We start from the raw sequence: 22640 nt of genomic DNA, 5'->3' as shown, positions 1-22640 counted from the left end.
TGTTTAGCAAGTAGACGAGATTGACTGGCCATGCAGTTCAAATCGAAATATGAATTGGAATTTGTAAAGTATTCTCCGCCCAAATTACCTATTTATATATATCATAATCGCCGTATACGCGTATATATATATGGATACTTCTTTTTGGAGATCTAGATCTATGGACAGCCACGTGAACCCCTTGCAATGATTCAACAGGCGCATATGTGTAATTCCATCCACTTCTTTTTCCGTAGACCGAAGTTCCCCGACCTATGTGCCGAACGAAATAATGGCTCAGTATACTTCGGAATACACGAAGTATTTGTTTTCGAATGACGTGAGAATATGAACTGCTACGGGGGACTTTAACTAAGATTTACCGCGCAGATGTGAATAGAGACATTTCAGTGGTTTCTTATAGGCTTACCCTCTCCATGGCCGTCACTCTGTGCATAGAACTAGCCGATTTAGGATAGCCCGCGACACACGCCGTGTTGCATCTGTTGTATTTCCCTATTAGTCTTCATGCATAACAGCTGGCAAGCTTGAGGCTCCAAAGCTCCAATTGCATGATACAATCAATACCTCCCTCGCCTTCACAATCACAGTATCAATCAAATCCAAAAACCTTTCCCTAAGCTCCCTTCAAAATCGACCCCTCCCCGCTGCATCTTTTTACAAACCTGACAGAATCATTATATCTCCGATAGGCCATAAACCATGGCCGATCCGAAAGATTCAGAGCCGGAACCCGAATATCCTACTTGTACTAATACCACTAGCATTACTACCCTTCCGCCAACAACGAGCGATATCTTCCGAATACCCGAGATCCTCGCACATATCCTTTCTCACGTCCCAGCAGTACAGCTTATTACGGGCGCACGGTTGGTGTGTAGAGCGTGGAAAGACGAGATTGAGACGGATCCTATTCTTCGTTGGAGATGTTGGGTTCCTAGCCGACCCAAGAACGTTCCAAGTACTCCTACACCGGCCGAGAGTACGAAGTCCGAGAATAGTGGTGGTGGTGGCGGCGGTGGCGTTAACTCCGATGTCCTAAAGTCGGACGAAGTTGTTAACTCCGAGGAACCAGAGCAACTCCAACACCAACAACCACAACAACAACAACAACAACAACAGCAGCAGCAGCAGCAACAGCAACAAGCACCTACAGCACCGAAACGTTTAAGAGTCCTTGACGGAATTTCATTACCACCACCGAGTATCAGATCACAATACACAAACGCAGCATGTAAATGCCACAGTTCACCTTCATCACCAACATGTACGACACACACCTACACCGATCTCTTCGAAGTTCATCCAGTAGCAATCCACTTCCTCCAACTCTTCTGGCGTAGATTCATGCGTCTACCCCTCTCCAAAGCCCAAGCCATCACTGCAGCCGATTCACGAGATGCGTTAATGGACGAACTAGTCGCCCTCATAAAACCAAAACTCAAAGAATTCGAAACCGCAGTATTAGTCGAACCGCCATCGGGAATCCGGTTGAATACTTCCAACAGACTCATTCGTCCCGAAAACCTCTCTTCGGTTGTTAGTTTATATTGTGGGGTTCAATACGAAAGTTTAATTGAGACTAAACTGTACGATAATGGAACTACTACGGCGCCGTTTTGTCAGAGCTCCAGAACGAGCAGGAGGAGAATGCTCTCGGTTAAGGACCTAGTGTATAATGTCATGCACCGCTCGTTATTTGGCGACATAGATCTCAATGAGGTTAGAAAGAGGAGGGAACCGACAACAAATAAAAATTCCTATTTCCCAGAACATTACAGCGTTATAATGCAAATAGAGGGCAAAGAAGATAAGGGATCAAACGCGTACGGCGGTATGCAAGACACAGAAGTTGAAATCACATTGGCGCTCTATGAACCCTATGACATTATCGACGTCGAGACGAGAAAGATATCGGAGAGCACGGCGGCCGTGAAAGCGAGGTCCATACCCCGATATTCCTCCAGTTTGGAGCCAAGGTCTTGGAATAAGCCATTTGTCCCTCGAAAAACGCCATGGAGGGTCTGGGCGAGAGATAAACGACCAAAGAAAAGCGAGCAGCTTCCGGACTATTCTACTGTCTACGATTATTATCAAGAGAACAGGGCGCAGAATGTACTGTTGCCACTTGGGGTGGGGACCTGAGCCCTCGGTTAACGGATCAAACGAGCTCCTGCGTATTGTTGACGATTCCTCCCATCTTGAGATGGAGATTTGGAAAAACGCCATCGCTTCGAATTTTTATTTTTTTTGTACTATCTACCTAACCTAGTAAGCACGAAGAAAGCCATGGGAGGGGCAATGGATAACTTTTACCAAATTCATTAAAAAACTTGAAATACTAAGGATTTCTTTCCTCGCTGGGGTTTACGCGTAATTTTTGGGGAAGGTTCCTTCGCCCCGATCCGACTCGGGAACGTGGGTCCACCGTCCGTATATCTACTAGCGCCCTCCGCCGACACGGCATCCTAACCGAATATGAACGCCGCTCGATGTTTCATAGTCGCCATCCGATATTATCTAACCTCACCCAGTTAAAACAACTCGGTAACCAGAGAACCAGAGTGGATCGCCCCAATTGTATTCCCGAACAGAAAGGGTACATTCTCTAGCTTCGAATATAGTTGACCTTGGCTACGTCTACTAGACTATAAAATGCACTACTAAATCCCCCTCAAACGAAAAGAGAAATTGCTCGTGTGATCACTTCGCGCGCACTCAATACCGCAGTGGGCAGACATTCCTCTCTATAATCCATTCACTTCAATAGTCAATTTAATTATAATTTTGTTTGGAAAAAGAGGGAAAGAAAGAGAGAAAAAAATGAAGTCCTCAATCCTCACTTTTACCGCTTCTGTCCTCTTCTCTCTCGCCGCCGCCGATCCAGGCCATGGTGGTCATCATCCTCCTACATTCCAGCAGAGATGTGCTCGTCTCGCACAAACCTTCCATCCAGACCACAAAACCCAGGTCCTGGCCGCCGAGTTCCTTCCAACGGGAACAAACTTCACAAACCCAGATAACCATCCAACATGTCAGAGTAAACCATTCACCATTACTTTGACGGATATGTGCCGTCTGAGACTTAAGGTGAAGACCAGCCATGCCTCCGCCGTAGAATTGGAGGCTTGGATGCCTTTGAATTGGAATAAGAAGAGATACTTGGTGCTGGGGAATGGTGGCCTCGGTGGATGTAAGTTTTACTACTTCTCTAAACACTTTCAATGTTGGAATTTTTGATGTTAACCGTGGGATTGAATATTAGGTATCGCCTACCCGGATATGGGATTCACAGCCTGGTTGGGCTTCGCTACCATCGCCCATAACAACGGTCATCTCGGTGATACCGGCGAACACTTCCTGAACAACCCCAACGTCGTCGAGGATTATGCCTACAGAGCGTACGTCCGATCCTCAAAACCAATTCCCTTTTTTTTTTTACACCACCAATACTAACACAACCCTTTCTACTATAGCATTAAAACCGCCACCAAGGCCGGCAAGAAGGCTGTAAGGCATTTCTACAACACTTCTATCAAGAAATCCTACTTCATGGGTTGTTCCAGCGGTGGCCGTCAAGGTCTCAAAGCCGCGCAGGACTTCCCAGAGGAATTCGACGGTATCGTCGCCGGCGCCCCAGCAAATGATATCAACAACCTCTGGTCCATTTCTGGACATTACTACAAACTCAACGGTAACCCCGGAGATGCCAGCTACCTCAGCGAAGAACAGTGGACTGCAATGCGCAACGAGATTTTAAGACAATGCGACGGCCTCGATGGAGTCGTCGACGGTGTCATCGAGGAACCTAGGACTTGTAAACCACGGTTTGAAGCTTTAATGTGCGGTGCTGGTAAAACGTGGACTTCTCATCAATGTCTTACTGCCACACAAGTTGATACCGTACGAAAGTTGTACGAACCATATTATGGTACCGATGGGAAACTTTTATACCCGGAGTTTGACCCTGGTTCCGAAGTCACAGACGATGTTTACGGCGGTGTACCACCGTCTGCGACAGAATGGTGGAAATATGCCATTTTCAATGATGCAAACTGGGATTTCCATTCACAGTTCTCGCTTCAAATGGCGATGGATATGAAGGCTCTTGATCCTTATGGAATCTCTGCCTGGAAACCACTTACAAAGTTAAAGCAAAAGGGTCGTAAGCTACTTACCTACCACGGTCTTCAAGACGGTGTGATCAACTCCGGTAATTCGTATAGATACTACGAATACGTCTCAAGAACCATGGGTCTGACTTCCTCGGAACTTGATTCCTTCTATCGATACTTCCCAATCCCCGGTGGTTCCCACTGTCATAGCGGAGCTGGGAATTGGTACGTTGGTGCTACCTCGCAAGTTGGAAGGGTCTTGAATGCCAAGGATATTCCGGCTGAAGGTGGTGTGCTAATGAGTATGGTTAAGTGGGTCGAGGAAGGTGTTGCGCCGGAGAGGATTACTGGAAGAAATATGAATGCTAAGACGGGTGTGCAGAGCAGTATTAAGGAACACTGCAAGTGGCCTAAGAAGAATAAGTATTTGGGAGGAAATCCGAATGCGAAGGAGAGCTGGGGATGTACGGATCCTTGAATGGGATATAAAGAGCCTTAAAGCGCATGACCCGAAGCCTATATGAGTAATGATAATGAAAAATAATATGTATGTACTATTAGTTGAGATATAGTAGAATACAGTTGAACATCTAACAAAGAAACCTTTATATTTCATAAATCTAATAAAGTGGTGTGAACTAATTAATCCTAGTCCCCGATTGGCATCGCGCGTCATCCGATCGCGATCCATTGTGCCGCGTGTTTTCGGAGTGGCGTCTCGTTAGATTACCACGTTTACGTACTCATGGCACCAGAAAGCGTGCAAGGATTCTCCGCACTCACGTAGTCCCGATAGACAATGTCTCAGTTGCTGATTTGTCTAAATGCCCCACCGGTCTCGTCCCTAGACGCTATGAAAGGCTGCAGGAACAACTTTTGAAGCTGTGCAAATTTATAAAAACCAGAGACAGTATATACCGGTGTCACTGGAACAACCATTCTTTTCACTATATTCTACATTGATCATTTATATAAATTAATATGCTACAAATTTATCTCCCTGACAAATTACCAACCCACTAATAAACACCCCCACTAAACCCTCCCCCTCGAAGTCGGCAACCGAGTAACAATCGGCGGCCCCCCACCACCAATATGAGTAGGACACGGCGGCGGTGTAAACGTAGGAGTCGGCAAACCGGGACAAGCAGGGAAACAACCACCATACATCATCCCACATTCGTTCACACTATCCACACAAAGGTGAATATCGCACTGAGTAGTTGTCGGGCAAGGCGGTGGGACGAATGTGGGGGTTGGAGAGTCGGGACAGGCGGCGAAACAACCGCCATACATCATCCCACATTCGTTTACGCCGTCGTAGCAGAGGGATATTGTGCATTGTGGCTTTTTGGTGGTTTTTGGGGTTGTGGTTGTGGTGCGGGTTGGCTGGGTTTTATAGAGTTGGTTAGTTAAGTTTCTTTCGTGGATATATGTATATATACTTGGTTGGCTTGGATTTGAAGGGGGGAACATACGAGTTTAGTGGTTTGAGTCCATTTGGTAGTTGGCGTCCACTTTGTGGTTATACGGGTAGTAGATCTTGGAGTTGGTTGTGGTGGGGGGATTACAACCGCCGCTGCGAGAGCGGTGAAGAAAGTGAGGGTGAGGTATGTGAATTGCATCTTTTGATATAATCCTTCAGGTCGTAGCTACTCCTTTTTTTTAATATTAAATATTATATGATATATAAGTCAGATATTTAATCAAGAGCTTGAGGAGGAGAATTATGGATATGTGATAATTAAGAAGGGAAGGGATCAGCCATTATATACTCCGTTTATCTGGTACTACAATTTTATAGTACCAAAATAACATGATTGTGGTGATACAAATTAATTACATGGGACTAGCTCAGCTGAAGCTTCAAAATTCTATGAGTCTACTGCTATGGTACTCATAACCCATGGATGAAGGGCTGAAAATCGAGGCAGGAGGGTGCCGGGAATGGTGACAAGCGAGGAAGGAGGGTGTATGTATTGCTGGTTTCTTAAGCGCGCCAAGTATCGGCGCCCGGACCGAATTTGATGTTCCTGGGGCGAGGGTGAGAAGGTGGGAATTGATTCTAGACTTCTTTAGTGCGCTTGGTAAGTATAAGCTTTTGAATGGTGGCCAGGAACATGAGATAAATAGCAATTCAGTTTCGATTCTGCATGGTTGGTATCTATATACTTCGTTTCATATCGTCCTGTAGCTATGGCTGTCTAGTAAAGCTTTTATTAACTTAGTACTGACGTCCTCTACTCAATCGCGTCGCAATGTTACTCCAAAGTTCCAAACCATCAGAGCCTCGAGTCAAAAGTATTTTAGTATGCAGAACTAGTACTGCATTCAGCGCGCATCTCGGTATAGATACCGACCTACCCGATTCTCCAATAACTCGTATGCAGTCTCTCAATTCATCCCCGGAATCCCCAAACTTCTGCAGGAACACCCCCAGTCCGAAAACTAAAATAGCGGCAAAACCCGTTCAGAAGCAATACACTCTATACGCATGCATGCACAACAAAGATTTTTCCTCGTCCCCTAGTTCTAGCCTCGAGACCAGGCGCAGTAGGGTTACACACAACTTAGTACCTAAGACCAAAGAAACAAGGAACATGCCAGTTATCTAATTCCACTCTCCTTCTATATTCTTTCTAGCGACAAATCGGGGAGCTGAAGCTGAAAAATCGGTTAATGGGTGTTGTCGTGTGGTCTGGATGTGGTATCTTGATGCGTGGTTGGGATGCTGCATGCTGGGACTTATAGCTAGGCTGCTAATTGTTTCTTCCACGCGAGACGCGCGCAGGATGGATGCTCGAGACTCATCGTATTTATTTGACTAATTGTAAGTACATCAAACTATGACTATCGGGCTGTCTGGGGTATAGATCGATTGGACTGCGAGTGATTTTGAAGGATGCATGCCATGCATGCAGTACGTATGCTACGTATTCATAAGACGGGGTTTTTTTATACCAGAACCTTGATTGGGCTTATATATAAAGATACCAAAATGCCATTTATGCTCTCTTATAATTACTTTCGAAGTGGCGGATGTCTACAGGGAGGCGTCTACCAGAATGCAAACTTTAGCTGGCCACCTCAAAGCTATATAAGTATATACTATACTTTCGTGGCTAATCCTTCGTCTTACGGCAGCAATAAAAATAAACCGCTTCGTTATAATTAAAATTGGTAAAGCTGTAGACTCTGCGCGATCAATAGAAATTGAAGTTGCAGCTCATGCGTATTGATCAGGATATAAGAAATGTGATAACGAGCCTGAAAAGAGGTATCAGGGCCTTTCGTATAATTATAAGGAACTACACATGAACACAGATAGTTTGGGAGACTTATCCTAATTGAATTAGTTAGAGCTAGTTAATAAGAATGTTTTTGCTATCTTTTTATATATCCGCCCATGGAATTGATATGAATGCCTCTCCCCTTGAGGCGGAGTTAGTCTTTCACCCGGAGCTAAGCTATATCACCGATTGTTCAAACAAATATATCCGAATCCATCCATCCCACTTCGAGATCGAATCGAAATCTTACAGCATCAATACCACAGGCCCCGCTCTAGTTAAACCCTTTGAACCAAAGATACTGCTTTCTTATATATACCATAAACCAAGTGATTTCCCCATGATTTCTGTAGTCAACAAAAAAATGAAAAAAATGAAAAAAAATTAGGGAACACATTTTGATCTTAAATTAAGACTACAATACTACTTCTCCAGATAAACGACCGTTCTGACCGACCGATTCTTGGCAGTACTGCGTAGTACATTGAATACGAAATCGAAAAAGATGCATGAACGTCAAAGGCCTGAAGTTTTCTTTAGGAGATTAGAATAGCTTTTAGGAAGTATATATTATAGATGGGGTATTCGTCATTACTTTTTTTATGCTGCAAGGGCATGCAATATAGCTTTCCTGTGCAAATGCGTATTACACTCTGAGGAAGCATGAACACATCTACAACACAATCTAAACTTCACCACGTATCTGACACCCCTCCGAGCAAAGACCATAACCAGCTTTCACTCCCACGTGGTCTAAAAATTACAATAAGATAATAAACCCCACTCTTCCCCCGCCGCTTCAATTAGAAACTCCAAAAATATATATATATATAAAAGAAGTACAATATCTCCTGCCGAGAAACAGCGATAGGCAACCACATAATCCCCATCCGACAAATCCCTGTCCCTTTCTCCCATCCAAATCAGGCAAGCCAACCGTTCGGCATACCCCGGTTAGCTTGGTTTAAAAGATACAAAAATACAATAAAGTATGTGGTTAGTTACACCCACAGCTAGTTAGCTGCCGGCTGATTTATTATTGTTACGCGGATGACGATGCGCATTAACATAATTATAAGCTGATGGCCGATGTGGTTTTGGTAAGAGAGCCTTCCTAGAGTATACACCTCGTCGATCATGGTGAGATACTACGTTACTATTGGTGAGCATTCCTCATATTTAACGTTCACCTTCCGGATTTAATTTGTCGGTGAGAAATCGGTATTTCTTATGTCGAAATATTCTCTTAGTATAGTGAGGGGTAGATGATATGCGCATTATCTGTATTGTATATCAATATAAATATCCCTTATCCTCTTTTTTCTCTCCATTGTCTTTTCAAAAAACTCTACTGGTCTACATCGAGAATATAGCATTTTTCTTAATACCCTTAATTAATGAATTAATTAAGGGAAGAAAGAAAAAATTATGCTACTCCCCTCCATCCTCTCCACGGCCCTGTCCGTCCTCCTCTTCCTCTCCCCAACCCTCACCCACGCAATCGCTCTCCCCGCATCTCAACCGCCAGTATACGAAGGAACCCTATCCCTCATCGCCGACACCACCGGCTCAAAAGAACTTACATTCTCCTACTCCATCGTTTCCTCCGCGAAAAACAATTGGGTGGGTATATACCCAGCCTCAGGCGGTGGACCTGTCGAAGAGAAATATGTTTCAAACTCCTTGGTATGGAAGTATATCCCCGATACCACCAACGGAATAGTAAAACTCGATGTGGGATCTTTAGCGAACGGGGAGTATATTGCTTTCCTGTTGGCGAAGGATGGGTATAAATGGCTGTCTAAGCCTGTTTATGTTTCTTTACAAAATAATAATAATGGTGGGAATGGGAATAATGTGGTCGGGTTTTTGGTCGAGACTGTGACGTTGAAGAATGGTAGACAGGGTGATGGGTATAGCGCTAAGATCGCGGGGTTGGTTACACCGGGGTATAAACCAAGATTTGAGAAGTTATCTGGAGATGGTTGGGTTTCTGTTAGTGCCGATGGGGTTATTTCTGGAGTTCCGGATAGAACTCGAGATTCTACTATTACTATCAGAGCTACGATCCCGACGACAGGGCAAAGCAGTACTTTGAAAGCCATGATACCGGTCAAAAGATCCGGTTCATCCCTCGTCCCGGATTTGAAAGTCATGACATTCAACCTCTGGTGGGGGGGTACATACGTCAACAACTACCACGCCAAACAGATAAAATTCATAATCTCCACGAATGTCGATATAATCGGTCTTCAAGAAGCCCACGGAGGTCACGTACAACGTCTGGCCGACGCGCTAGGCTGGTATTTCTGGCAACCAAAATCCGGAGATTTGGGGATTATTTCCAGATACCCTATCGTTGAAGATTACGGACTCGCCAATGCTTCCGGTGGTGTGAGGATCTCGTTGGATGGAACGGATCAACAGGTTAACTTTTGGAATATGCATTTGGGATATGATCCTTACGGTCCTTATGACTTTTGTTTCGATAAGATGAGTGTGGAGAAGGTGTTACAGAGGGAAGCACAGTCCGGAAGAACGCCACAGATCGTGGATACGCTTAAAGCTATGGGACCACAGATCCGACAGGCGTGGAATATTCCTGTCATTCTGGTCGGTGATGCGAATGCTCCTTCGCATTTGGATTGGACCGAGGAACTTAGATCTAAGAACTGTGGATATGCTAATATACCCTGGCCTACGTCTACCAAACCTGCTGAAGTTGGGTTGATAGATAGTTTTAGAATTGCGAATCCTAATCCAGTTGAGGTTCCGGGGATCACTTGGTCACCGATTTATCCTTTCCATAATGGAGGGACGGGGAAAGTGGAGCCGCAGGATAGGATTGATTTTATTTATCATACGGGGAGTCAGTTGCAGGTTGTGGAGTCGAAGAGTTTGGTGGTGGGACGGCCTGGGGTTCATGGGAGTCATAGGGATAACGAGTGGACGTCGGATCATGCGGTTGTTGTTACTAGCTATAAGTTGTAATTTTTGAAGATATGTATATAAGTATCTACCTGTGAGATAATATAGTATAGTATGTATAATACTCTTTGCAAAGATATTCTTGAATAGAATATTCCAAAGGTCGCATTCGTTTGAAGGTCGGTCTGGATTGAGAATTGGTTATACCCATGTAATTCTCAACCACAGACCCTTTCAACCCCCCAGTCCCTCAATTAGAATTAGTTAGTCCGAATATATGGTTTGAAACAAAGTTTTACCGATCTCCCTCGCTTCGCATTAGCTAAAACTAAAACGTTAGAAAGAAGGGACCTAACAAAAGCTTGTTGAGTCTTAACTAGTCTCATACTATGTCGACCATGAGACTTTGACATAGACCACGTACCCACGTTACGCAAGCTGCAACATCCAACCTTTTAACTCAAACTTCTATTCAGAATCCCCTTTAAAATTGTTATTTTCCCTTAGTACCGTAGACAGATCGAGTACTTCTTTTTCGAAGGTTCTGGCCCATAGCGCGCGTCGATACACGTGGGTCTCAGCCCCCCCAGCTAACCCAGCCTGGCGAAACCCTTTTTGTTATCTGTTTGTGATTTTGTGTTGGGGGACGTGCACGTGGGGGGTTCTATGATAGCATCAATGCTCCCTCTGTCACACAATCAGTATTAGTATTAATACACGGGCTGGACCCTTGTAAAACTGTAAACCGTAAACCCTTTTCGTTTGCGTTTTTTTTCTCTGTTTCAATTTCGATTTGAAGGGAAATGAGCAACCGTCCAACTAACTAACTAAGAGGTGGGATCTGTATATGTCAGCGGAAGGGTCGACAGCACTTAAGTATGTAAAAGAGAAGAGAAGGAATCGAAGTAAGAAAGAAAAAAAGAGATCCAGAAAAGATGGGAAACAGAGCGGATTATCAACTAAACCATGTCCTGATACCTGTAATATAGAATCCCACCCGATAATATATATTAACATACCCCTCCTTGGTGTCCCCCCCTGTCCCGGCATGGACGATATATTGCCGTACAAACCAATCTAACCTGATTTACACCCATCGTGGGATTTTGTCGAAATTGGGAGTGTTTAAGGCATGCATGTGCATATGGTCCTGTACGACTGGTTGGTTGCAGTCACCCACCGACTGACCGACCGACCGACGCCAAAATGAGGCACAGCACCGCTGCTGCGGACCGTCTGTGCCTTTTCCTAAAGTTATTATTTTTTATTATTTTTATTCCGTTTTACTCTGGAAGGAAAAGGGGGGAGGTTAAGAAGAGTGTTAAAAATTTAAAAGTCATGCCGAGACCTGTAAAGAAGCTTAGTACTTTTGGTCCAAAGCTTGGACATCTACCCTTTCCACCGTCGTACAAAAAGGCCCACCGATTATAACATAGTTGAATTCTATATCCACAGATGATCATAAAAAAAAATATTATACCCCTGATCCCGATTTGAGACGGACGAGACCAGGTATATTATTATATAGTATGGTACATACATCGTAGAAGCGATCATGCCAATGCTCGCCTGGGAGATTTTATCATGTTGGAGGGTTACATATCGCTACGAATCACCCTTCATTGGGACACCACACCACACCACCATCCCCAAAACCAGTTTTTTATTTTTCTTTCTTATACTATGTCCAACGTAGTATTTGACCCTGGAATGTGGCTTAAGCCACTTTTCTTTTTGAGCTTTTTCGTACCTTTTTTGTATTTTTTTGTATTTGAAGGTTTCGAAACATCTTTTTTGTCTCTGAGCTTTTCCTTTCCGTTGAGGGTTTTCTTGAATTCTTAGTGTCGTTACACAACACTCGCTCACTTCTTCTTCTTCTTCTTCTTCTTCTTCTTCAGCTCCAACAACCTCGAATCGAATCTCTCTTCATGTCACGACCTTCCCTTCTCTTACATTCTTTCTTTCCATCTATTTAAATCCGACATTTTGATATTAACAAAAAGAAGTAAATAAAAGGAAGAAAAAGGAAAGAAAAGAAAGATGCAAAAGACGATTACATTACGGCGGATGACACCCCTCACCTGGGTCTTCGCCGCCATCTGCTCCCTCCTGGCGTTTATTTCAATATCTCACGTTCTTTACACGCCTTCGAAGGGTGGTATAACCGGCTTTTCGAATCATATGAAACCTTCTTCTTCTTCCGTTAATACTACTGATCTGGTATGTTCCTTTCTTTCTTTCTTTACGATTATACATACATATGACTATTGTAAATCACTGTTGTGCACCAAGTATCTCTCTAACATTTATCGTACTACAAAGTCCTCAATACTCTACGATGACACCAAAGAAGAAGCAGACCACCGCCCCTTAATCCTCTACGTCTACTCTGAAACCGTAAAACCCAACTCCCCATTCCTAACAGCCGACAACGCCACCAGCAAAGGTCGACAGAACATCCTCTTCTTCATAAACCACGCTTTACACGCCGAAGCCGATTTCATCTTCATCCTCAACGGTCCCACGACCATAGAACCGTTCATCCCTACTCACAAACCTAATATTAAGATCGTTAGGAGGGAGAATAAGTGTTTTGATCTGGGAGCTTACGCGGATGTTTTACAAAGGAATGATGGGGAGTTGATGAAGAAGTATAAGAGGTTTATTATGATGAATGGATCTGTTAGGGGACCGTTCATGCCGAGTTGGAGTAGAGAGTGTTGGAGTGATGCTATGATTGCGAAACTTACGGATACTAATAAAGTATGTTCCCCCCCAAAATAACCCCGAGAAAAAAAGAGAGGGGTGTTAATATGATTTATGAATATTAGTTGGTGGGACTGAGCTACAACTGTCGAAAAATCCGTCACATCCAATCCATGCTCCTCGCCACAGATTCAATAGGAATCTCCCTAATAATGCCCAAAATCAACCAATGCTTCGAATCTTTCATGAAAGCCATCGGCGGCGAGATTTCTATAACCGGTGCCGTAACATCTCAGGGTTATAACGTAACAGCGTTGATGACGTCATTCCAGTCTTCGAAGGATTATGCGAATACCTGCAAACATGGGGATATTTTGTTGAATAATAGGTATTATAATACTACTATGCATCCGTTTGAGACGATGTTTCAGAAGGCGAATAGGGGGATGGCACCGGAGGTTTTGGAGAGGTTGACGGAGTGGATTGATGGGAGTGGGTATGATAGTTGGGGGGTTTGTAGGCGGGCGAGGAATATGAGGAGGGTGGTGAGGGATATGAAGAGGAGGGGGGTGGATTTGGATTTTGGGATGTGAAGGAAGACTTATTTTTCGACCTTTTTTTTTTTTTTGGTCGGCGACTATTTTGAAGATTTCTGGCGGGAACGGGATTCTTTTGTTTGGATTTTATTTGATTTAAGATCATGGAGTTCTGGGGGTGTATGTATCTACCTAATGTGTGCATGTATAGACTTCTTGTGACATATATTATTATCCCTTTATAGTAAACGAATATAATACAATACTTCTAACACCCATATTCCCATCGCCATACACCCCATACTAACATCTCGATATATCGATAGATAGATAGGTAGATGTATAGATAGAAATACTACCCAACAGCCCTCACCCTCCCCTCAAAAATCCCCACCCCCCAGGGCTTCACACACTCAAAATCCACCTTCTGCGAAACCTCACACTCCCTCCTCTTCCCCCCCTTTTCATCATCACCATACAAAAAAACACACCACCCAATCTCCGCCTGTAAACTATTCCTCTTCCCCTCCACATAAACCCCTTCATTCCACAACTGTATAATCTCCTCCATCAGATTCAAAATCACGGATAAATCTGTAATCCACCCTGTACCTATATCCGTTGAGATGGAACGGTACGAACGGGCTATTATGTGTTTTGTAGTGTATTTTTGAAGGGTGATGCGGATTGAGATGTCTAATGGCGGGGAGTTGGAGAAGATTTGGGTGTTGCAGATTTTGTGATAGCGGGAGAGGAAGGTTGTTGGGTTTATTTTGGGGGGATCCTTCTTCTTTTTCTTTTTCTTCTTTTTAGATTCTAGATTGATATCATCGTCGTGGTCTTCGTATAATTCGGCTTCAGACGGAGTTATATTCTGTGGAGGTAGACTGTTCAATCTACTCCAAAAACTAGAAAGTATTTCAAGAACTATTGGGTTTCTTTTATAATTCCTAGCTGTGATCTTTAAAGCGTCTTGTGTGCGACGACCGGGGATGGTTTCGGTCCTCCATGTGGTGTATTTGAGTAATGGTGATGTATCGATTATATCCCGCCAGAGGGTACAAATCGATCGACAGGTCGTTAGGACTTCTAATTGCGGGATGGAGGTTAGGATTATTTCTAGGAGTTCGGGGATTAGTAGTGGGTTATTGTTTGGATTGCTGGTGGTTGTCAAAACGTGGCGATGGTGGTGGTCTTGGAGGGTGAGGTTTGAGAAGGTGGATGATAACGATTGCGATAGTGGTGATTGTGACATGGTTGGTGAGAGATTGGGTGGATGGTGGGTTTAAATTGGTTGTTATGGCGTCAGTTTGGTGGTTTTCGCTTGTGTGATGACTAAGCTTGGCGGTCGGGGGGTTGATGGGGGTGTTACCCCCCACTAGACCAGCTTTGTCATTTGGCCCAAGCTCTCCCTACACGGCAACCGGCAGCTCGAGTTCTTTGCAATCGGCCTCAACGAGTCCTAGCTAAAGCTTCCTCGGCTTTTGCTATACGCCCAGGAACTGAAATGCTCTTTATCCCCGGCCTTTTATTTCTATTCCTTTTATTCAAACTCATTTAGAGAGCCTTAAAGCTATAAGGAAGATGGAGGTTTCCAAATTGCCGTCTTAATATTAATACAAATTCATGTGCATATACTGCGCGCTTTAGCATTAATTGTGACGACAATACAAAAAATCCTACACACGTGCGTGTCCTTACAACGTTGTCAGGTACACAATTAATCAGTCAGTGGTAATGCCCATTTCACGTATCATCATCATCACCGGAAGCGGCGACTCAGAATGCGTGCCACCATACCCTCAGCGAGGTTAGAAACTGATCTTTTCGACCGTGAGGAGGCTTCACAACCGTGGCCTCCTTACAAAGTCTAGAAGACCAAAAAAACCCGGATCCAGCAGAGGACTGTAAGGGATATTTCTAAGTTATAAGATCTTGGCATTTGTTAGGTCTTCAGTTATTCGCCTTTGATAGATGAAAACCGAGGGAGCTTTCCGAATGCGAAAGGCAAATCCAATACGGTGCTTTGTATGTGGGGCTCTACGGAACCAGCGGACGTCGATCGCGATTCGGTGGCGGCTTATCGGCTTGTGTATACTTGTATGGTTAGCTGGACATTGGATCATGTTCTAGCTGGCGGAGTTTGCAGTTGGTGGAATGATAGCAGGCCTGGAGGGAGAGGAAGAGGGAACGAAAAGGTATAAATACTCTCCTATCCCCTTCTATTCTTTATTTCTCATCAGCATCAGCATCAGCCATTCACTTCGCTGTCTCCATCCACTGATTTCTACAATCATCCCACATTCATTTTTTTGAATTTGAACATAACTCTTTTGCCACACGCTTTCTTCAAACCTTTTTAAAAGACACATTCTTTTCTCATTTCAATTCAAAAATGAAGATCTCCGCTACTGCCTGGGCCGCCGTCATCGGTGCATCTACCGTCTCCTGCTGAGAGCCTGATTTCTTCCTCAAGAACGCGGCTGCATGCGACGCACAGTGCAATAAGTACTGGGATACAAATCTATCGGTTTTCCGAACCTGGTTTGACGAGTGCAAGAAGAAGTTACCTTGTAAGAAATTAAATCTTCGTATCTATATATATATATATATATTCTCGTATTATGTTTTGTCGATGCATACTAACAACTTGCCGATAGTGAGCCCCGGGAATATTCTAACCACCATCCCAGGTGGAGGCCCCCGCCCGGCCGCGACGTCGACAGTCACCAAGACATACACCACGACTTGCACTAGTACTGTCACCCAACAAGCCCCTGCTAAGACTGTCTATATCCGCGTCCCAGAGAAGGGCGGTAAGTCCGGGAACGATGGTGGATACCGTAGACGGCGTCGTGCCGTCTGATTTATGATTTTAAAATTTAAAATCTTTTGAATCCTTTTTGACCGGTATATACATATATACCAGAATGCATTGGGTTTGGAGAAATCCATTCTCGTCATTTTGCATTTACATCGAAGCAACGGGGGATTCTTTTTGTTTTATGTTTTTATTTCTTAATGTGACGTAACGGGGTGTTCCCGTTTTTATGATGTTCATGTATAACCATGCCCACGATCTTATGAATTTATGATTGTTTCATTTCTTGGAACAGGATTTTGGGGGGTTATTAGATTTTTTTTGGTATATAGCCCTATCAAATCCATGCATGGCGAAAAAGAAGCCAGCAAACCTTTAAATTTATTATCCCAGAGGTTAGCCTAGGAATGTATGAAGTGATATATAGGAGGAGCCGATGCAATGAATGTGGTAAAATATATAATAGGATTTACAGATTGAATCCTGTCAAAAGTGCAGTTGTGATCATGATGCGTAATTTGAGGTTTTTAACCAGGCCAGCCCTTCATATTTATTTATATATACGAACTGGTGAATCGAATGCACTGCACAGAGGGTTATTATCGACTTCTTATGCTCAAAAATATTGAGTTAAACCGTTATGCCTTCCTTTGCTCAATAATTTAAAAACTGTGTGCTCTCGGCATTGCCAGTGAAGAAGGAAGAAAGGAAACAAATGTTTGACTAATTCTGGGGGAAAGTTTCAGCACGGACGTGAGCTAGGGCGATGAGCAATTGTATGAATCGAAGTGACTGCAGGTTGTTGTCGTTTTGACGCCACAGCCCGATGCCCGGTGTCCATAATTTATACGTACTAGGTAGTTTCCCAAGGAAAAGAATGCCCAACTGCCAAGTACGCGGTTAGGCAAAAGCTCAAGAGGGTGATATAAAAAGACGATACATAAGAAGACAATAAACTCTACCAGTACTGTTTTAGTAATATATACATGGTATACACACGTCGCTACGGTCAACGCCATGCATAATTAAATGGCTCTGCAACTCCCATAGCCAAAACCTAATCCTTATTCTAAGCTGCAATACGAGACTAATTCTAAGCGCCCCATCAATTGCAAGTTCTTCCTGACCGTCTCACGACCGTCGAATCCTTTTTGCCAAATACGTATATAGCAAGTAAAATAGCTGAATTCCACCTAATACCAAAAAAGCACATGCACCTTCGAATTTAATACAATACTTCAAGCCATGGAATCATTCCAAAGATAATAAGAAAGTTAGATCTAGAATATCTATATTATAATTAATTAACATTTAATTTAATCGAGCTTTAATTAGTCTAAAAGATGGGAACGGTTTGGAGCGGTTTAAGACCTTTTATAAGTCCAAACCCGTTCTGGTGGACTTAGTAATAAAATGCAAAACCGGTCCACGCGGACTTTAAACCCAAACCGTCCCAAGTCCACGAAGTCGATGGACTTTCTATCAAATATTCATAACGTCGTGAATTCAAAGCTCCCATGGAGATCGAAACAAAAATATAAAAAGAAAAGAAAAAAAAGGAATCAAAACAACCGCTCAATACTAACATCATAAGGCTCCATACACTCTAAATGTAACTCCACAACCCCTCTTTCCTCTCCTCTCCCTCCATTACCATTAGAATAATCCACATCTCTAGCTTTAACCGTCACCGTCATGGTCCTCGTATACTTCAACCCACTTAATTTCAAAAACTTCTCATCCCTACTTCTTCTTAATGTCTCGGATAGTGGGATCCACATCATTCTTAACAACTTTTCGATCGTGACGCTCATGTCTTGTTGTTGTTGTAGTATCATCTCTTCCGAACAGTTTGTTTGGTTGTTATTGTTATTACTACCATTACACGGCGGTAGAACGTCATCGTCGTCGATATCGGATGGAGTCGTTGAAGTCGAGTTAGAGGCAGGATTATTATGCTCCCGATCTCGGTTTTGATCCTCCAAGGTAATATTATGCGTACAACCGTACGATAAAAAAGCATAAGTACTCGTGAACGATAAAATCAGATCATCGACGTGAATGGCCGGTCTGGTGAAATTTATGGATTTTAGGAGGTCGGGTGGGAAGAATCGGTTGTAGACGCAGGAATCTACTTGGAAGAATCGATAGTTTGTGGTGTTTCGCGCGATGGTTTTCCACCATTTTGAGAGGATGGGGAGGAGGAGGGTGCAGATTTCGAGATCGCGGGTTCTACTACTACTGATACTACTGCCGTTCGGGGAGATTGTACGTGGGGAAGTGGAGGATGGGGTACGTGGGTGTGATGTTGATGGTTTATCGATGGAGTTACTGATGGTGTAGAGACCTAGACCGGGGGTGGATGGGGTTGTATGATGGATTCTACGGGGAGGAGTTGAAGATTTTGAAGTCCAGGTTTGCCAGGCTAGTACCGGGGAGGTGTGGACTAGGTCTTTGAAGAAAGGGTGGACTTGACGGATGCTGGTGAGGACTTGGAGGGATGGGACGTAGGTTAGGATTACTTCTAGGAGTTCGGGGACGAAGAGGACTTTGTGCGCTGCTGTGTTATTTGGGGTTTGTGAACTATTTGATGATGATGATGAGGAGGAAGATGATGAGGAAGTAGAGGAAGAGGATTTTTGACGACGGTGGACTAGATTTCTAAGATGATTTGGGGATTTCAGGAAGATGTCGCGACTGCGGGATGGAGATGAGGGAGAGTGTGTTGAAGATGTGGGATTTTGGAGGGTGGATTTCTTGGCGGAAACATTGGCGTTTGTAATTGATGAAGCCGAAGCCGAAGACGATGACGATGAAGAAGAAGTGGCGATGCGGATTCGTTTGATTCTCCGAACGGCATTAATCGCTTTCTCCTCCAGTTTTTCCATCTTTGAGAGATGTGGTTTTGTAAGTACTACCGCCGCTTTGGGGGGCGTATACGGTTCCATGGTAAATCGTGCCATTGTATATGTATATGCTAATCTTTCATGTAGATGTATCTACCGACCGATGCGATGAGGTGCGAAATTGTATGCGGATATGTAATGTGAATTGTATGTAACGACCGGCAGGAAGGAAAGAAAGGAAAAGAAAGGAGGGGGTCAGTGCAGTGCAGTTGCAGCGCGGAGTAAAAATAAAAAAAGATGGGACGATGGGACGATGGTTTTCCCCCGACCGAACGAATAAAAAGGAAATGGCAGGTGGGATATTTGTTATATTTATTTATTTATTCGATGGTCTGCTCGAGCTAAGTTGTAGTTAGCTTGTCTGGTTTAAGCCAGCTTGCCCTTGCTTGCGATTGCTGCTTGCCTTGCTCGAGCTAAAAAAGAAACGAGGAGAATTAAAGACTAAAGATCAGACAGATAGCTTGAAGCTGGTTGCTTGCTTTGCTGGCAGTTATAGTTTCGGTTTCAAGCTTGTCCTGTGAACTCGAGGCAAAATTTAAAAAGGAGAAAACCTCTGAATTGAAATAATCTGATCGATCCAAGATAGTTATTTATTAATATCGTCCCTGCAATGCCAGGTCATCTTTCGCAAAAAGAAGTATGATCCTAAGTATAGTATGGTATAGCAAAATCCTCCGATATCAAACTGAACAATAATCAATTCTCTCTAATCGGAAAGCACAAGCTTCTCTTTCCCTCAAACCATTCGACTCCGATGCGACAAAAAACAAACCCGTCAGATTACTTACATATGTAACTCAGAAGCTTTAATGTAGCTAAACGGTTTGAAACATGGGCTCCTCCCTGTTTCTTTTTTTTTTTGCTCTTCGCGGCGCACCCTCCGCTGCAGCTAGCTAGCTAGTTAGCTCTCTCCCTTGTCCGATATTCATATCCATACCCATATACATGTACCATACCATACGCATACCTCATGATCCACATTTTCCTTTTTTTTCTCTCTCTTCCCAACCTACATACATTTGTCTTTAAATGCACAGTACAAGAAAGAAAGAAAAAAAAAAAAAACCTAAAATTTCATGCATACATGTGTCCGCTATGCTGGTTCCGGGCCTGGCAGCTCGATCCGAGTGGTACCGAAACGAACCAACATTACATACATAGTACAGGATTTTTGAGTATCTCGCTTGTGCACACCCCCTTGCCTTGCCGGCTGCTTTGAGCTCGCCTATCCGACCGATTAGACGAAGCTGCATTTTTTTATTTTTTTATTTTTTGTTTTCTGTTTTGGCATTCTTTTGATACATATGTCTTTTTGTTTGAGAGAGAGATGATAATATCAGGTGGAAGTACATTGCATTGCATTTTCGCTGGCAAGGCAGGAACCCCTGCAGGAGGTTTTACAAGGGGATGGAAGTAAGAAGTGGTGATTGGTTTGAGATACTTTAAAATCTTCTTTGGAGTCGAGATTTGAACTACTAACTATATAATAGGCTGAATTGATGGTTCATTCATGCTTCAATTTTTGGCGAAGTGGTCGGGTGATCCTTTTAACTTTTTTTGTCTAAATCATCTTTGAATCACGATATGTATTGGATTGGCGAGGGTTTTGATAGTTGCCAAGGTTGTATCGGTCCGGGGTAGCTTGATCATGATCAGACCCTTAGCTTTGGCTTGAATTTCGGAGCTGTAGAGAATGAATAAAGCTAGTGCGAATCTGCATTATATTGTAAACTTACTTACTTCTGAAACTAAGTATTTAGTATATGCAAAAGGAGGATCGCAGGACCGCATTAACCAATTGCGTGGATATTCGCCATCATTGCTGAATTAATACCTGGTGGTTTCAAACGAGCGATTACGTACAGATTTCCAAGCCTTGTCCGGCTCGAGTGCTCCACTCCGACCGGGGGACAGACAGACAGATCAAACAGTTGGTTCAATGCGCGACATTTATTCAATGCGACCATGATCACGCTTTTATTTTTTTTTTTCATTTTTCCATGTTAGTTAGCGATCGGAACTTATTGATATTGTAGCGAACGTGAGGTTGAACTGACATGACTATGTTCAAGATGCATTGTTACTGGCTGAACACTGATACCGACTGACATTAGGGACCAGCGCCAAGAAGGAATGTGCGATACGTAATATAATATTGATATACTCGATCTCGATTGTTGGTATGAGATGAGCATGAGTAATATTCCTACCGAATTACTAATTCGATTATAGATGTCGGTATAAATTGAAGTTATAGTTAGTAGTTCTGAGCTTTAACCAGTAGTAGTAATTGATAGTTCTAACAGGACATATATCACCGAACCCGACCGACCGACCGAACCAATCGATGCGATCGATATCCAAAGATCCATCACATTCCAACGAATCCTACAAAAAGACTATCACGATTAAACCCATTTCGAAATGTGAACCCTCCAAACTTGGCGATATCCATAATCCACAACCAACCCTATCACATTCCAAATAAAAAAAACTCCTCATCACGATATCATCCAAGGCAGATACTTTATAGGGATAATATATCTCATAGCATTCGATCGATCGTGTTGTCATGCGGACATCCGATTCCAGAACAACATGAGGGACAGTCAAATGTGTTGGAGATGCCGACGGTCAGCCCGCTTTGCATTGGACACCAGTTGGATTATATTAATTAGAAGGATAACATGGAGATCCTACAGATGTCATGTCAGCACGAAAGGGTATTTGAAACAATCACTTTGTTTTCGCGAGTTATTATTCTATCGCATGAATTCCTCGATTCTGATCCCGTATCTGGGTGTTGTGAGCTTAGTCAACAACACGACCAAGCTGAGCCGCAGATTCACCGACATGCACGGGACGATTTGGAATTCTGCAGGCGGAGGCTAAGCTTACCCTTTTTTTAAAAAAAACTGTACGAGGCTTTAAGACTCAAGGTTTCTGAATCTCTTAAAATATCTGACAAGGTGTATGTATAGTAGGAAACCCCGGTGGTTGAACGTTGGTCAGGGCGTAGGCGAAGCATGTTTTTGATTGTTTGCTCACCGACAGTGTTCCGGGTATACACAAGAACACACTATTTTCGGCCAGTCCTACCTCCACGATACGAATGAAAAAAACAGGGCAGAGCATAGTCGTGCCGCGCGCCTGCAGCTCCAAAAGACGGAATATTAATACATCTACTAAAAAAACTGCTGTTGAAAAAAAAAGAGAAAGGACTGTCAGCCAGGACAATGGGATTATACCGCTCCAGCCGCTATCTCTACCTCCGGTCCCCTTCCCGCAGAAACAATAGGATTTTTCTTCTCCAATTATTCCGAAAGCCAAGAAAAGTT

The 22640-nt window shown here is 43.4% G+C and overlaps 8 protein-coding genes across 8 annotated transcripts; 5 read left to right on the top strand and 3 right to left on the bottom strand.

Annotated features, from left to right (window-relative positions):
• Positions 1 to 702: 702 nt before the first annotated feature.
• Positions 703 to 2145, top strand: AOL_s00169g174 (uncharacterized protein; the record flags this gene model as incomplete). The annotated part of the gene is made up of 1 exon (XM_011127531.1): positions 703 to 2145. The coding sequence occupies one exon, from the start codon at positions 703 to 705 to the stop codon at positions 2143 to 2145; it is 1443 nt and encodes a 480-aa protein (XP_011125833.1).
• A 678-nt stretch (positions 2146 to 2823) lies between these two features.
• Positions 2824 to 4593, top strand: AOL_s00169g173 (uncharacterized protein; the record flags this gene model as incomplete). Its single annotated transcript, XM_011127530.1, has 3 exons — positions 2824 to 3193; positions 3266 to 3401; positions 3477 to 4593. 3 exons carry the CDS (start codon positions 2824 to 2826, stop codon positions 4591 to 4593), a joined length of 1623 nt encoding a protein of 540 aa, XP_011125832.1.
• Positions 4594 to 5150: 557 nt separating this feature from the next.
• On the bottom strand, positions 5151 to 5740 carry AOL_s00169g172 (uncharacterized protein; the record flags this gene model as incomplete). Its single annotated transcript, XM_011127529.1, has 2 exons — positions 5151 to 5504; positions 5594 to 5740. The coding sequence occupies 2 exons, from the start codon at positions 5738 to 5740 to the stop codon at positions 5151 to 5153; spliced, it is 501 nt and encodes a 166-aa protein (XP_011125831.1).
• A 3093-nt stretch (positions 5741 to 8833) lies between these two features.
• Positions 8834 to 10396, top strand: AOL_s00169g171 (uncharacterized protein; the record flags this gene model as incomplete). The annotated part of the gene is made up of 1 exon (XM_011127528.1): positions 8834 to 10396. The coding sequence occupies one exon, from the start codon at positions 8834 to 8836 to the stop codon at positions 10394 to 10396; it is 1563 nt and encodes a 520-aa protein (XP_011125830.1).
• A 1977-nt stretch (positions 10397 to 12373) lies between these two features.
• AOL_s00169g170 (uncharacterized protein) lies at positions 12374 to 13632 on the top strand (the record flags this gene model as incomplete). Its single annotated transcript, XM_011127527.1, has 3 exons — positions 12374 to 12553; positions 12656 to 13096; positions 13165 to 13632. The coding sequence occupies 3 exons, from the start codon at positions 12374 to 12376 to the stop codon at positions 13630 to 13632; spliced, it is 1089 nt and encodes a 362-aa protein (XP_011125829.1).
• A 298-nt stretch (positions 13633 to 13930) lies between these two features.
• On the bottom strand, positions 13931 to 14830 carry AOL_s00169g169 (uncharacterized protein; the record flags this gene model as incomplete). Its single annotated transcript, XM_011127526.1, has 1 exon — positions 13931 to 14830. One exon carries the CDS (start codon positions 14828 to 14830, stop codon positions 13931 to 13933), a length of 900 nt encoding a protein of 299 aa, XP_011125828.1.
• A 1140-nt stretch (positions 14831 to 15970) lies between these two features.
• Positions 15971 to 16441, top strand: AOL_s00169g168 (uncharacterized protein; the record flags this gene model as incomplete). Its single annotated transcript, XM_011127525.1, has 2 exons — positions 15971 to 16007; positions 16236 to 16441. The coding sequence occupies 2 exons, from the start codon at positions 15971 to 15973 to the stop codon at positions 16439 to 16441; spliced, it is 243 nt and encodes an 80-aa protein (XP_011125827.1).
• A 1517-nt stretch (positions 16442 to 17958) lies between these two features.
• Positions 17959 to 19284, bottom strand: AOL_s00169g167 (uncharacterized protein; the record flags this gene model as incomplete). The annotated part of the gene is made up of 1 exon (XM_011127524.1): positions 17959 to 19284. One exon carries the CDS (start codon positions 19282 to 19284, stop codon positions 17959 to 17961), a length of 1326 nt encoding a protein of 441 aa, XP_011125826.1.
• Positions 19285 to 22640: the final 3356 nt, after the last annotated feature.

This window comes from Orbilia oligospora, assembly GCF_000225545.1.
Source record: "Orbilia oligospora ATCC 24927 unplaced genomic scaffold scaffold00169, whole genome shotgun sequence".
Lineage (NCBI taxonomy): Eukaryota > Fungi > Ascomycota > Orbiliomycetes > Orbiliales > Orbiliaceae > Orbilia > Orbilia oligospora.
The sequence above is the reverse complement of the archived record's forward strand: the minus strand, read 5'-3'. Positions and strand labels throughout refer to the sequence as shown.